This window comes from Pseudorasbora parva, chromosome 13 (assembly GCF_024679245.1).
Source record: "Pseudorasbora parva isolate DD20220531a chromosome 13, ASM2467924v1, whole genome shotgun sequence".
In the NCBI taxonomy this organism is placed as follows: domain Eukaryota; kingdom Metazoa; phylum Chordata; class Actinopteri; order Cypriniformes; family Gobionidae; genus Pseudorasbora; species Pseudorasbora parva.
This window is the reverse complement of record NC_090184.1, coordinates 29427502-29442134: the sequence shown is the minus strand read 5'-3', so window position 1 is coordinate 29442134 and position 14633 is coordinate 29427502. Positions and strand designations below refer to the sequence as shown.

Below are 14633 nucleotides of genomic sequence, written 5' to 3'. Positions count from 1 at the left end.
AAATAGTTTTGAGAATCAGGTTCTGACTTGTTAGGGTAAAGATTAACAGTTGCTGTAATGATTACAAATCATGAGTAGGGCTGCACGGTTTGGGAAAAAGTCTAATTGTGAATTTATATAGGAAAGGATGTTTTGTAATTAGCCATGACCCCATGGCCATGACTTGTATACATAAACTCAATCTCTGAAGATAATGTTCTGATATTTCAACATTTTGCCACCAGTTATTATTGTCCTGAGGAAATTATGGGCTTACTGAATCTGACAAAAACGTCCCAGCCAAATTTCACTCCAAATGAAGAAAATGTATAGGCTATTGCTCTAATGATATGTTATGTATTTGGTTTATTTTACTGTTAATGCAAATTTTTCCCATAATACTGTCAGATTGACAGGATAGAACGAAATGAACATAATGTAATTAAACGGTCCAAAAATAAATTTATTGTATTTAAAATTTGGAGTGAAATATGATGTTGTTCTTACTGGGACAGTAATAAAACACTAACTGTTGTGTCTGTCACACCCTATTCCACACATTCAGATGAATGATGTATACATGCAAGTTGCAACAGCAGTTACTTCCGACAAGAGTGACCATGAAGTGACAGCACTTCGGCCACACTCCTCAAGTTTCTTTGCTGATTAGCTCAGCAAATACATTTTGACAAACGAATGTGTAAAACGTGTCTTCACAACACCTAAAATCGACTAATCGAAGACAAGTGTGTGCATTCCGGATGGGCTTTTAGATAAAAATCAATGTTGCCTGTCTGCTAGGATAAGACAGTAAGATAAGTCTGACATATGGTCAAATGCGATAATTACATCAGCCTTTTTGTTACTGCACAAACCCCTAGTCAAACTGCATGCTGTTTGTTTCAGTATAAGCAGCAGCGCATGTCTTTTAGCCAAGCCTAGAACAAGACCACGAACGCTTTCAAACGTATCTTATGTTTTCGAACATGTGTCTTTGGTCACATCTTGTACGTACATGCCAGCGTCTCTAGGAACAAAACATTTTTAATCATATTCAGTCACGTAGCCCATGTAGGCAGTTGCCATGTCGTTTGACCAATCATAAGGCATGAACTATTGCAACATTTTCATGAAGAGAACGTATTGGTTGGACTGGCATGTAAACACGTTTTCTTCCTAAACCAAACCCTAGATGAGGGACGTAGCAGGACCCGCGTCTTATTGGTTCAACGAACCGTCAATCATTACAAGTCTAGCATTTGATTGGTTCATAAAACAGCTTGCTACCGACCAGCGATTCCCAACCTGTATCAGTTCCCTCAGAAGCGATCTTACTTAACACGCGGGCCAAGTACGAATGAAAGAAGTAAAAAACTTCGTTAGCATAGTTTAGACATGGCGTGCAAAAAAATAGGCACTTTAAGCCACGCAATGTGGCAAAAAAGCTCTAGTTGCAGAGTTGCGCTCTGCTCAGGATTGAATATTCCTGCTTTTGCGTGTGGAAGCTTCTCCTCGGCTGGTTCAACAACGAACGGACAGAAGTGCTGCAAAGATGGACACAACTGTGGACCAACGAAACATTTGGCAGCTAACGTTAATCATAACCCTGTTGCAGCCGCAGTCACGTCGCACAGACACCAAATCGTGGGCAAAAATAGAGGCGAAGAATCTCTAACCAAATCTGGAAGGGCTTTCTCGTCCACGGCCCCGCAGATCAACAATAAAACGTACTTGTGGGCGAGATACAATGAGATGAAACGGCTTGTGCACGGTATGTTGGTTTAATTTGAGTTCTCATATGTGATGTTCTGTAATCTCTGTATCCATGCCAAAAAGTATTTGTCCACTTTCCCCCGTTCCAAAAAGGCGCTGGCCTCTGCACATTTAGTAAACAACTGCCATTCACATGTCCAGTGCATGATCACTCATAATGAAATAACGTTAACTAAGTTACAACTTAATGTAATGTAAAAACTGCACTTAACGTAATACGTTTTATATACTGTAGTAAATTTGATTTAACAAAATCTTGATTAAAAACTAACCAAAAACATGTCATTTTCATAATTGTAATAGCTTTTTTTTTTAAATATAAACATATTAATATTCTCTTACTGTACATAAAAAAACTAAAGCCAGTCTTAAACTACCTGCGAAATGCAACATTTAAATATATTAATGCAATTATTATTGTTATTATTATTATTATTATGTTTATTAAACAAGAAACATTGGTATTCCTTTACAGTACATTTTTAAATAATTAAAATCAGAACTTTGCTTCTTTAATCTACTACTACTAGTAGTAGTATGATTCTGCAATGTTTGTAAATTATTACATTGTGTAGTTATTACATGAGTTACAACGCTTTCTATTCACAACTATTTGAGGTGTTAGAGACCTATTAGAGTTTTCCTTTATGCCTTGTTCATGGACAGACAATGCAATATTTAAACCATATTTAAAAGATGATAATAAACGTCACATCTCTCTTTTCCTCGTCACAGATTTGATTCCTCCCGGAGTGTGCAATCTTCTGAACCCTTCCACTATCTATGCCAACAATGAGGTGAATCTGGAAGAGGTGGACATCTACGGCTTTGACTATGATTACACGTTAGCACTCTATTCCAGCGCGCTGGATGAGATGATCTACAACAAGGCGCGAGAGTTTCTCGTTCAGCACTACAAGGTTCGAGACAGACACACAACATCACCGCCATATAAACCTGTTGTTTTGCATGTTTCATGTTATTGAACAAATTATTGTGAAAGCAAATTGGCAATTTTTGCCATTCAATGTGGCAAATAAGCTCTAGTTATTATGAGATATGAAAATGTATGAAAATAAACTTTTAATTTCAGCTGCAAAACGTAAGGTCCAAGAATAACATGTCAAACACGTCTGTTAAGCCAAGCTCTGGCTTGCATAGAAAAACAATGGAAGCAACACATGAATGCAAAAAAAGACTAATGCAGGGTAGTGTAATGAGAAAAATACACAAGACTCAATTTTTTAAAAGTCAAAATTTTTTCAAAATGCTGCAAAAGATGTGAAACACAAGACGATCTAGCATGTTTACATAGAGAGTGTAATGCAGAAACCTGTTTTGTGTGAAATACGGAACCCGATTTTGCATTTAAAAGCGTGAGATGCAGCTTCATGGAATAATGCTGCCATCACCTGCTATTGTAATTACTACTTTCATTGTTAAAAATTGGACATGAATGCCCTCTCAAGCCATATTTACCGTTGTGAAGTTTCTGAGATCGCTTTGATACCCAAGTTCCCAAAATGGTCGTGCCATAAACTTTAAACATGGTGAAGGGGAGAACGATTGCTGCTGTAACTGCTATTATTTATTCGTTTTCTCCACATAAGCTACATCACCTTGTGTTGTTGTTAAATTTGAAGCATATTTTGTACACAGCGAAAATAGACTGTATTTGACCAGAATTGTCTGCAAGCTGACTGATTTGTGAATGTTTATGATTGTCAATTAATGGGATGCTAAATATCATTATGGCTTTAATAAGATTTTCCCCAACAGACAAGAATAAACCTGATGTCCAACATGATCCATGTTCTTTCCGACAACGAAGCACTTGAATGCGACGAGCTTATAATCACGACTTCAGAAGTGGGAAGTAGGAAAATTCCGTTAACACATGAAGGGAGCATGAAAACAGGGTCTAGAGTTGCATAAAAACTTATTTTAGCACCACGTTATTAGAACATTGCAAAATTTGTAAGTGCAATGGTCAAACATCGGTCTAGCGCAGGTCTCTCTTTTTTTTAAAGATGTAACTTATTTGAACTTTTTTTGCCACAAGAATGTTGTATCATGCGCAAGACGGTGCAAAAGATGTGAGCGCAACAGTTAAAACATGTCCATCCAGTGCACATTTGCATAAATAACAATGGAAAAGCAGCGCAGTTGAATGCAAAGAATGCGTTCAGTGTGAACAGCCCTAAACACAACACATATCCTGGGATTCAGCTCCTCAGATTCCGGTTCAGTTCTGTTTTGCTTAATTGTTCTAATGACGGTGATCTGAGGGATCATGTGGAGTCAAGGTGTGGGAGGTTAAAGGTTGGCGTGTTTCAAATGTTTTTTTTTTTTTGTCCCGTTCTTTCACTAGTACCCTGAGGGAATCAGTAAATACGACTACATTCCCAATTTTGCAACTCGGGGACTTCACTATGACATCCAAAAGGTGCGTTTAACATTCACGGTTTGAGTTTTTGCAGCATTTTCATGGCAGCTTGCTATTATATGAATTCAAATTGTATTTTTTCAATGCCGCAGGGACTTCTCATGAAAATTGATGCCTTCCATTACATCCAGTTAGGCACCGTTTATAGGTACGCTGAACCTCATTTGATCACTTCAGTCTGGGAGTTTGTCTGAAGAAGTGTGTAATGTAATTCACTGTTTTTCTTTTATTCTATACGCAGGGGTCTGAAGCCTGTCCCTGATGATGAGGTCATGAAACTTTATGGAGGATCAAATCATGTTCCCCTCCACCAAGTCAGTGGATTCTATGGCAAGGTGATAGTCCCACTAACTTTATTATGCATTTTCATTTCATCAGTCAGTTTTACACTCGAGAGGGCAGATGTTTACATAGCAATATTTGCCTGCTTACATTTTTGTGCCTCATTACTAAGAGGTCAGTGAGGGTAATGTGGTGCCACCCTGTCAGGAGCCCAAATCTGATTTTGTGTGTCCAGCCACCATGAGTAAGTGGCAGGATGCTTTGTATCTACAACTAAAACATTACATTCCTTTTCTGAATCAGATATTTAGCAGGCACATTCTTCTCTGCAGGGTTTCCATGGTCATGGGAAACACAAATATATCAGGGATTTATAAAATGGCGTTTTCCAGACCTGGAAAAGTCATCGATATTTAATGATGAATTTACATTTTTCTAGTTATTCTCTGTTGTAAAATGCATCATTGAATAAATATTGGATTCTTGGATTTGGTTAAACATGTTCACAAGTCAAATATTATTCCATATTAATAATTATAGACAAATTATTATTTTGAGTCTGTCAAAAGTTCAAAAATCTCTGGATGTCTCGTTAGGTCAGTGGCTCTGATAGGGTCACAGACAGTAGAGAAGACAAATAAAAAATGCAAATAATAAAACTTTCTTGTAAAAATACAGATTTATTATTATAAAAAATATATATTATGAAATGTAAAATCTATGATGTTTGTTGAAGCCTTGCAGTTTATGGTAATATTAAAGGTGTCATGAACTAGCTTTTTAAAATTTTCTTATACTGTCGTCTGATGTCAACTCATGACGTTCTGGTGGTTTTTACATTCAGAAACATCAAAATAAATAAGTAATAGGCTGTTTTATACACTGGTTTTGAGCCTTTCTCCTCCTGGAACGCTCTGTTTTTATGGGCGTGCCGCACTGAAGACTTGGAAGTAAACGCCCATTGCTACGATTGGATAGGATTTGCATATTTAGTGAGCTTCTGCTTCCCTGAGTACACATGAGGAATTGTTTTAAAAGTGTGTGGGAAAAGGACTAACAAAATGTCTTTTCCAAACAAACACAATGATTTATCTCTCATCCACCTGCAATTAATTTAAATTAGATTTTTTTATTTCTTGGCCCACCCGATCAATGGATATAACCGCGAACCATGCATCAGCTAACACACACGCCTCACTGCAGAGTCAGACAAATCAAAGCAATATGCAAAACTTCCGCGATTGCATTTTTCTTTTAAATATCAAGTCAAGAGAGTGAACAACACACTTGGTAGCTGTCTGGAAAACACATAGCCCGGGATGTTGGGCCCTGCGAGCCCTGGCACATAGGCTACATATCCGAGTCTAATAAGTGATCATGAATCGTAGCCTAAACACCTAAAAATAAAGGATTCTCCAGCACTGGGACAGCACTGTGACGGTATGCCTAATTATGTTCAGTTAGACACATACACATAATCAATGGATATCAAACTATCTGTAACAATGCAATACTATCACTTATTTTAAAAAAAGTTTTACTCACACAAGTGTGTTGCTTCATTCATTCATGTAATCTCATCCTGTCTGCAAATCCAGTCACTTGTTTACAAACGAATCTGTGATGAAATGAAGGAACAAACACGCAATGTCTTCCCCATGTCAGCTGGATAATCATTAAAAATAAAGTTCATCCATACATTCATATTATTGGAATCCGAATGAAGCTTATGCTGCATGTTTATTGCTTGGAAGTTCAATCCGGTTTAGCTCTATGTAGGTCTATGTTATTTATAAACCTAAGTTTATAAATAAGTCGGCCTGTGTTGTTTATTGCTTTTTTGCAATAAAAGCTTTTCTTTGACTCAGATGGAAATTGTCATATCTGAAACTTAGAGGATTTTCTTACATTACCATTATTTTTTTATATATCAAAAGCTCAAGGGAAAGTTGATTTCTCAATTCAGGACCCCTTAATATTTTTTTGTGAATGTTTGATTTTACTGTTTACTATTTTGTTAGATGGACAATTGATATGATATGGTCACGCAAATTTATGGTTCTGGATTTTTTGGTCAAATACTGGTTAACTTTGTTTTTTAGGGAGGAGGGAGGTTTTGCACTCAAATGGTCATTTAAACTATAAGACCTGCAATTTCCTCACAGTAGAATATCACTATTTCCAGCTCCTCAGAGCAGGTGTATCATTTAACTATAAAGATGAAAAAACTTTGCTTAATCATCAGTCTTTGAAAGTGCATGTGACTCATGCATTTTATTGTTTTTTGTTCCAGGGTCCCAAAATGAAACAGTTTATGGATGTTTTCTCCATCCCTGAGATGACTCTTTTGGCAGCTGCGAACGATTACTTCATCTCAAACGACGTAGAGTATGACCCTGAGCATCTCTACAAAGATGTTTCTGTAAGTGTGAAGTCAATATGCCCTCTTTGAATCCTGATCCTGATACTTTGTCTTCCTGATGACCGAAAGTGTGTTGTCAAATTTGCACAATAATGGCAGCCTGTTTTAACAGACTGTGGGAATAGTTTACACACTGCTTTTGTAATTTATAACCGTGAGAGCTGTTTCTTGTCTGTCGTTTTGTAAACTCTGTCCTCAAGCTGAGCGGATTCTTTCTTCTGCCTGTGGTCAAGTGCCGCTGACTGATTTGTTTTCATTCATGACTTGATCATGGTGGTCCTGAACTGGATTACAGAGCGGCTTTGTTTTTTCCTGCTTTTTTGGGCCAATTTACTTGCAGAATGTAGTCTTGTCTTTCACTTCTGCTTTTCGGCCCCACTTTCCACCCCTTCTTGCTTGAGCTCTTGCTAACTAGCAGAAAGTAAAAAATCTTGGCTGAGCAGTAAATGACTAAAATCCTCAATATGAATCAAATATGTTTGTTTGCAATTAGTGGTCTTGCCTCATCAACGCATTGCTGGTCAGGAAGTAGAGCGTCAGCACGCCACACTTGTTTATCTTTCAAGCGCAGCTTTTTGAATTGACTTCTGTCTACGCTGGTAGAACAGATTGTACTGTACTCGCTGAGGCGTGTGGGTACGCAGGATGTCAGAGGGAACCAGAAACCTGGCAGTGTATCAAAGTAAAGCTTGTGAAAGATACATTTTTATATATTTTTAAGGGGAGAAATGAGAAAAAAAAGAGAATGGAAAGTGTTTCGCTTTAAGCACTTGTTTATTGTTTAAAATGTTTGTTAAAGCAATAGTTCACCCAAAAAAAATACAATTGTCATCATTTACTAACCCTCAAGTTGTTCCAAACCTGTTTGCTGAACACACAAGAGGATATTTTGAAGAAATCTTTTGTGTTCAGAAGAAAAAAAGAAATTCAAACTAGTTTGAACAACTTTGAGGGTGAGAGAATAATAACAGACTTTTCATTTTGGGGTGAACTATCCCTTTAAACAGAAAATCTGTCTTTCCAGGATGCAATTGGAATGGTGCATATCAAGGGTTACATGTACAAATGGATCATGCAAGATCTTGGTGAGTATTAACAAATATTACTATGTATGTGCATTACCCAAATATTTGCATGTAACATGGCACAAAAACGTCTTAAAATCTCAGTTAAAGTAAGACTTGCTTTTCTTTAGCCAGTTCAAATTTCTTAAGACAAAAAGAGATGTTATTGTAAGCTGGAGCAAATGAAAACCAGACTTGAAAGTTGACCCTCTTAGACCCATTCTGTGTAGTGCGTTTGTGTGGTGTGCGTGTGTGTATATATAGGTGGGGAGAAGTCTTTTGTTTTCAGAGCAGACCGTTGCATAATTGGACCTCTTTAGAGAATGGGATTTGAAGCGAGCAGTTCTGTTGGGCTAGCCCGATCTAATCTTTAGTTTTTTAATGCTTGTTGTATCCCTGCGGGCAAGCAGAGAACCTGCAAATCCTTATCACAGATGTTCCATTGCAATATAAATAATTTTTAGGTAAACAGGAAAAACAGATCTGATAAGAATCTGGATGACATTTATCATAGTCTGCAGACATTACTGATTTGGTTTAAGTCAATAAGAATGGGCTGGCTTTTGAAAAACCCTTTTCCTCCTTCACTCTCTCCCTGTTGTGACCCCTTTTCCTTCCTTATTCGGTCCCTAGAGAAATACATTCTCAGAGGAGACGAGACGTACGCTGTGTTGCACCGACTGGCCAGTCAAGGGAAGAAACTTTTCCTTATTACCAACAGCCCATTCAGCTTTGTGTAAGTTTCTTTTCTGATGCATCACATTTAAAATATGATACATTTATAATAGACCTCTAAGTGAAGTTCTTTACCATTTGTAAAACAAAAGGACCACTAATTATTTTGTGTCCCAAATCATTTACACTGTTAAGTAATTGTTATTTTGTTTTCAGTGATAAAGGCATGAGGTACATGGTTGGAAAGGACTGGAGGGACTTCTTTGACGTTGTCATTGTTCAAGCTGACAAGCCTCATTTTTTTAATGACTGTATAAAGTAAGTCTGCTTTTTGAATGGAAAATGTCTCATTTACAGTCAGAGATTTCCTTTAGGAAGAGGTGATTCATAATATGATAGATTTTTCCAGGATTCTTGGGATGAATAGAAAGGTCAAAATAATTAATTTGAAATAAAGAAATATTTGGCAACATTATAAATGCCTTTACTGTCACTTTTGAACAATTGATTGTGTCCTTTTGATTGAGTTTTGTTTGTGTCCTGAATCGACCGCCACAGTGATTTTTAAATATCTCTGTCTCTCCTAATTATCCAGACCATTCAGACGTTTGGACAGCAATGGAGATTTGCAGTGGGATCGGATCAAGAGTTTGGAAAAGGGACAGATCTATAAGCAGGTAATGCAGATTTGTTTTGTTCTGTTTATTCTGCTAAGATTATTGAGCAGTACAGGCAGATGTCTTTTCTGAAAGCTTTCAGTTGCTACATTTATGCTGACTCATCTGTGAGTCAGGGTTAAATCCGGGATTACGAATTCATCTGGGGAAATTGTTCAGAATTAATGGAACATTTAGCCTACTTGTATGCCCTCAACTTTCAAGCACATGTCTTTTTAAATTGTACACGGTTAACTTTTCTCTAAACTTTTTATGTTTTTTCTGTCCCTGTGAGAATAACCCGAATCCTTCTAGCTCCACATTGACTTTGTTAATTGTAGAATGATTTATCCACTTCATATGACGCTTTCATTTGGAAAAGGTGGAAAATAAGGTGACAAGGTCAATGGAAAATCAATTTAACACAGTTTAGTGGTGTCAGGCATGTACAAACAGACTTGGCTGACCAGAACACTGACCAGAGGCTTAGTCTGACTATATATATATCCACCCTCAGGCAAGCATATGAAAACCATCCAAATTGGGAAAGACTTATGGGAAAGTTCCCTGGCAGTAACCTTAGAGCAAACTATTCCTGCCATACAAAACCAATGAAATGCCTGTTGACGCGCAGCTTCCAGAAACTCAAATGAGTATTGGGAAGAGAACCTGCAGTATGACGTAGTTTCCTGCCAAGTCAAATCCTTTACATCAATCACAATGTTAGCAGCTGGCTAACAAAACTGCTTTTGTTTTGCTTTGTTTCAGGGAAACCTTGTAGACTTTCTGAAGCTAACAGGATGGCGGGGATCCAAGGTTTTTTATTTTGGAGATCATCTCTACAGCGACTTGGCGGTGAGTCAGCGTCATGCTTCTGTTTGAATACATTGTGCACATTTGTTGCGCAGATGTCTTTCTTTTGTATTTACTGCGTCAGATTGCTTGGTGTTTCCCAAAAAAGTAGCAGTAAATCTCGCTCTGCATTTTTTATAATCATATGTTTCCAGGATCAAACAGTAACACTGTTTTTAAAAAGGTTCTTGAAGTGGACATCCTGAATATTAAACTTCCTGTCCTGGCATTTTAGGACCTGATGCTGCGTCATGGGTGGAGGACGGGAGCGATTGTGCCTGAACTTGAGGTGGAGACTAAAGTGGTGAACACAGACCAGTATGCTCAAAGTCTCACATGGTTGCAGGCACTCACCGGACTGCTGGAGCGCATGCAGGTTAGCAGTACGGCCTGAACTAAAATATTAATTGTCATAATTGTATACAAACTTATACAATCATACAAATGTTTGACATGAGCAAGTTTCTGCAGAACATTTTAATGAGAGCAAAATAAAGAGGACTGCATTAAATGTGCTTGTATTCCTTATATGGTTGCATAGCACTGACCTGATGGGTTTGGCAGAGGTCCATTCGCTTTATATTGATCTGGATTGATTGTTCCAAATGTTCATAGCCAAAGTTAGATCCACCGTGTAAGAAAAGCTTGGTGTGATCAGTTTCTCTGTTAACATAATCCACAGTAAATTCGACCTCATATTCTGTCATGGTTTGGGTGATAACTGTTTTAAATTGTGCTTCTCAAATTGCACCCACTGAAAATGCCATAAAGTGTCTTGGTTGTGGATGAAAGGAAGACACTGTTACTTTAACATCCAAGGGTATATGTCCTGAAGCATTATTCGCCTCTCAGCTTGTTAATGAAGAGATTTTCCTGTGTTTATGCGGAGATCATACAAGATTTTGACGCAATATCTAATGTTATACATGAGAAGAGTCTCAAATGTGAAAAAGGCAGAGAAGATTCTGTCCAAAAAAAATCTTCCATCTTTGTTTGTGTGTAATAAAAGTCAGTTTGAGATTAATGTTAGTATTCTGTTTTTGGAAAAATCAGCAGCATCTGTTTGGAAGGTTTTATACATATTTGTTTGTGTTTGACTTGCACTACTGTTTAGCAGATTGGGTTGGTAACGTTTCATAAGTGTTACTGACAGTAGTATTTCATAATTACCAAGGCTGCAGTTATTTCATAAAAAAATACAGGAAAAATATACATATTGTGAAATATTATGTTTTCTATTTGAAAATATTTGAAATGGAATTTATTCCTGTGATGGTAAAGCTGAATCCTTCAGAATGAATTCTAATTGGCTGATTTGGTGTCAGAAACATTTATTATTATTAATGTTGAAAGCATTACCGCTTAATGTTTTATATTAATATATATTATTTTCCGGGATTATTTGAATGGAAAGCACAAAAGAACAGATTTATTTGAAATAGAACATTACAAATGTTTATAATTTTTGATCAATTTAATATATCCCTGCTGAATTAAAATATACATTTTTTGCAAAAAAAAATCTTACTCACCACCAAACGTTTGAACAGTAGTTTATAATTTTTAATTATTTACATAACTATCTAATGTCTATGCTCTCTTTTGTATCACCTTAAAGTCTCACTGCTGAAAGTTTTTCCTGTTCATTTGAAGATAAATAATTTTCTTTGTACAACTAACTTATTTACATCTTGTGTTTTGAATTGTTTTTTTTTAGATGTATCGGGATCCTGAGTCAAAGAAGGTTCTTCAGGAGTGGCTGAAAGAGAGGGAGGAGCTACGGTGAGTGTAGCAAGACAAAAAACAGTTATGCTTTTAGCTGATGAAAAGACAATGAAGTCATCAACTATAGCCTTTTGTAACTTCTCTTCCATTTTTTTTTTTTACAGGGCAGTCACCAAAAACCTCTTCAACCCTCACTTTGGCAGCATATTCCGTACCTGCCACAACCCCACATACTTTTCCCGCCGCCTGTGCCGTTTCTCAGACCTCTACATGGCCTCTATCAGCTGCCTACTGAACTATGACCTCTCTTACACCTTTTACCCACGCCGAACACCCCTGCAGCACGAAGCCCCCCTCTGGATGGACCAGCTCTGCACTGGCTGCATGAAGACGCCATTTTTGGAGGAGATGGCCCATATTCGTTAAATCCACCAAAGGTTTAATGTGCAAATATGAACTGAGTGGAATGAGGGGTGTGTTTTTCTCTATGGCATTGGAGACGTGGCACTTTTTGCGCAAACGCCACATGCAACAGGGCCATCTGCTGGATGTTAGGTTACAATGCAACTCCATGTCCTCAAGCCTTTGGACAGTGGAAGACAAAGGCTTGGTGATTAATTTCTCCTAGTGTTCTTGCCTCTAATGTTTTTACATTTGTTGCATTATATCTTACTAAACATAGTTAAATGTTAAGTGGTTTACAGTTCTCTCTTCTTCTGTTTTGGTTTGTAAATTAATCCTGTGTGTCATGCGTTTTGTTGTTGCAACAGCGTGATGTTTGTATTAACACAAATCAGAATAACAGGAGGAATGAAATATATTATACTTGTGGTACCCAGACTTTTTTACTCTGGTAGGCCAAAGTATTGAGCCGCTGGCCAAAAATGCACAATATGAGTTACAAATACAGTAGGTCTGATAACATGTATGATTAGGTCAAATAGCTTCATAGATTTGGTGTTGTAATGTTACTTACTTTCCCCACACTACAGTAATAATGTGGCCTAGACTCAAAGTTTTAACATAAATAGATAACAACAGCCTCCACAGCTTTTTATTGCTAGATATATGATTTTTGTATTTTAAATGACAGCTGTATTTACATGCATGGAAGCTCCTGGAGGGCTGAACCAAAAGCTGATGTTATTTTTGACCTTGCATTTTTGACCTTTACTGTTTGTGGCTTTGGACTAAACATCTGTACATTCAGAACATTGTTTGCTTCCATTTAAATCTGTGAATAGCAATGCTGCTAAATTCAGTTTTCCAGGAACAAGAACGATGTAATCTTTTTGTATGTACTTGCTCTACAAGTTATAAAATCAAATAAAAGGCTTTGTATTAATGTCTAGATTTTACTGATTCTTACATCTTTCAGGGATGACGCATATAACCCAAAAATTACAAGTCTCATAATGCCAAGCAAGGCTGTGCTTATTTGATCAAAAACGCAATAGAAACGTATATATTGTCAAAGGTTTTTTTTTAATGATAACATTTTTATTCATTCATGAAAGGGGTAGATTTACAGTCCCTCTTCCTGTATTGTATAATGAATTGGAAATAATAGTTTTTCTGGCATCTATTCTGGTATTTCTGTTACAAGCAATGTCTGTATTATGTTATCTGAGAGTAGTAACACTGTTTACTAATTTAGCTCGGCTTCCAGATAATAAATATGTATCGGTTTTGTACTTCATTATTTTGCTCGTACGAATTAAGTTTTGTTTTTTAGAAAGACAGTTATCAGTTTGAACTTTATTCTTATAGTTGTATGAGACATGTAAAGATAACTGTCTAAGATCTAAGATTTGTTGTATCTTCAAACAAATATGCATACTTAGCATGTGTAATTCTTTCAGGGGTTGGGCTTGACCCCTGAGCTCCAGTGAATGGAACTCGTAATGCTTCAGCATACCAAGACAATTTGTACCAACTTTGTGGGAACAGTTTGGGGATGGCCCCTTCCTGTTCCAACATGACTGCACACTAGTGTACAAAGCAAGGTCTATAAACACATGGATGAGTGAGTTTGGTGTGGAGGAACCTTCTGGCCTGCACAGTCCTGACCTCAACCCGATATAACACTTCTGGAATTAATTAAACTGGAGACTGCGAGCCAGCTCTTCTCGTCCAACATCAGTGCCCGCCTGACCTCACAAATGCGCCTCTAGACGAGTGGTCAAAAAGTCCTAAACCTTGTGGAAAGTCTTCCCAGAAGAGTTGAAGTTGCAACGGGTGCATGCATATCCATATCATATGCAGCTCCATATTAAACCCAACGGATTAAGAATGGGACGTCAAAGTTTTAGTTTCTATGGCCTACGGGGTACTGTGGAGGAGAACTTTGTCTTCAGTAAACTGTGTCTGATTGAAATTTTAACGTTGACTCCATGGCTTTCATTTAGCATAATGGTCTCTTAATGTGGCGAATTCCCCGGCGCCCTACATTCTTGTGATGGCAAAACCGAATTTTCTGCAGTCATTACTCTTTAGAAATGTCATCATGACGAAGCATTTCTTGTTATCATCAAAGTCATTATCAAACAGATATTCTTTTTAATATTTTTGTGGACCTGGTGAAAACCGTGACTATTCAAAAGGTTTTCTTTAAAAGAAAGCAAGAACAGAAAAAAGACAGAAAGTGGCTGTAAAGACGTGTAATGTTAGGCTACAAAGATTTATATATTAAATAAACGCTGTTATTTTGAACTTTATATTTATCACGGAATCCTGATCAATGCAGCCTTGCTGAGCAT

The 14633-nt window shown here is 37.2% G+C and overlaps 1 protein-coding gene across 1 annotated transcript; it reads left to right on the top strand.

The window, feature by feature from the left end:
* The first annotated feature begins 1274 nt into the window (after positions 1–1274).
* nt5dc2 (5'-nucleotidase domain containing 2) lies at positions 1275–13223 on the top strand. Its single transcript, XM_067413826.1, has 14 exons — positions 1275–1750; positions 2488–2672; positions 4124–4198; positions 4291–4346; positions 4440–4533; positions 6774–6902; positions 7927–7987; positions 8600–8702; positions 8858–8959; positions 9237–9318; positions 10066–10152; positions 10385–10525; positions 11867–11931; positions 12039–13223. The coding sequence occupies exons 1-14, from the start codon at positions 1375–1377 to the stop codon at positions 12298–12300; spliced, it is 1818 nt and encodes a 605-aa protein (XP_067269927.1). The 5' UTR covers positions 1275–1374; the 3' UTR covers positions 12301–13223.
* Positions 13224–14633: the final 1410 nt, after the last annotated feature.

What these genes read in the sequence shown, in the direction of transcription:
- nt5dc2 (XM_067413826.1), top strand. Translation starts at nt 1,375, where the DNA reads ATGGCGTGCAAAAAAATAGGCACTTTAAGCCACGCAATGTGGCAAAAA. An exon ending in ATCTCTACAGCGACTTGGCG is followed by an intron (nt 10,153 to 10,384) that starts GTGAGTCAGCGT and finishes CTGGCATTTTAG; the next exon opens with GACCTGATGCTGCGTCATGG. An exon ending in GACTGCTGGAGCGCATGCAG is followed by an intron (nt 10,526 to 11,866) that starts GTTAGCAGTACG and finishes GTTTTTTTTTAG; the next exon opens with ATGTATCGGGATCCTGAGTC.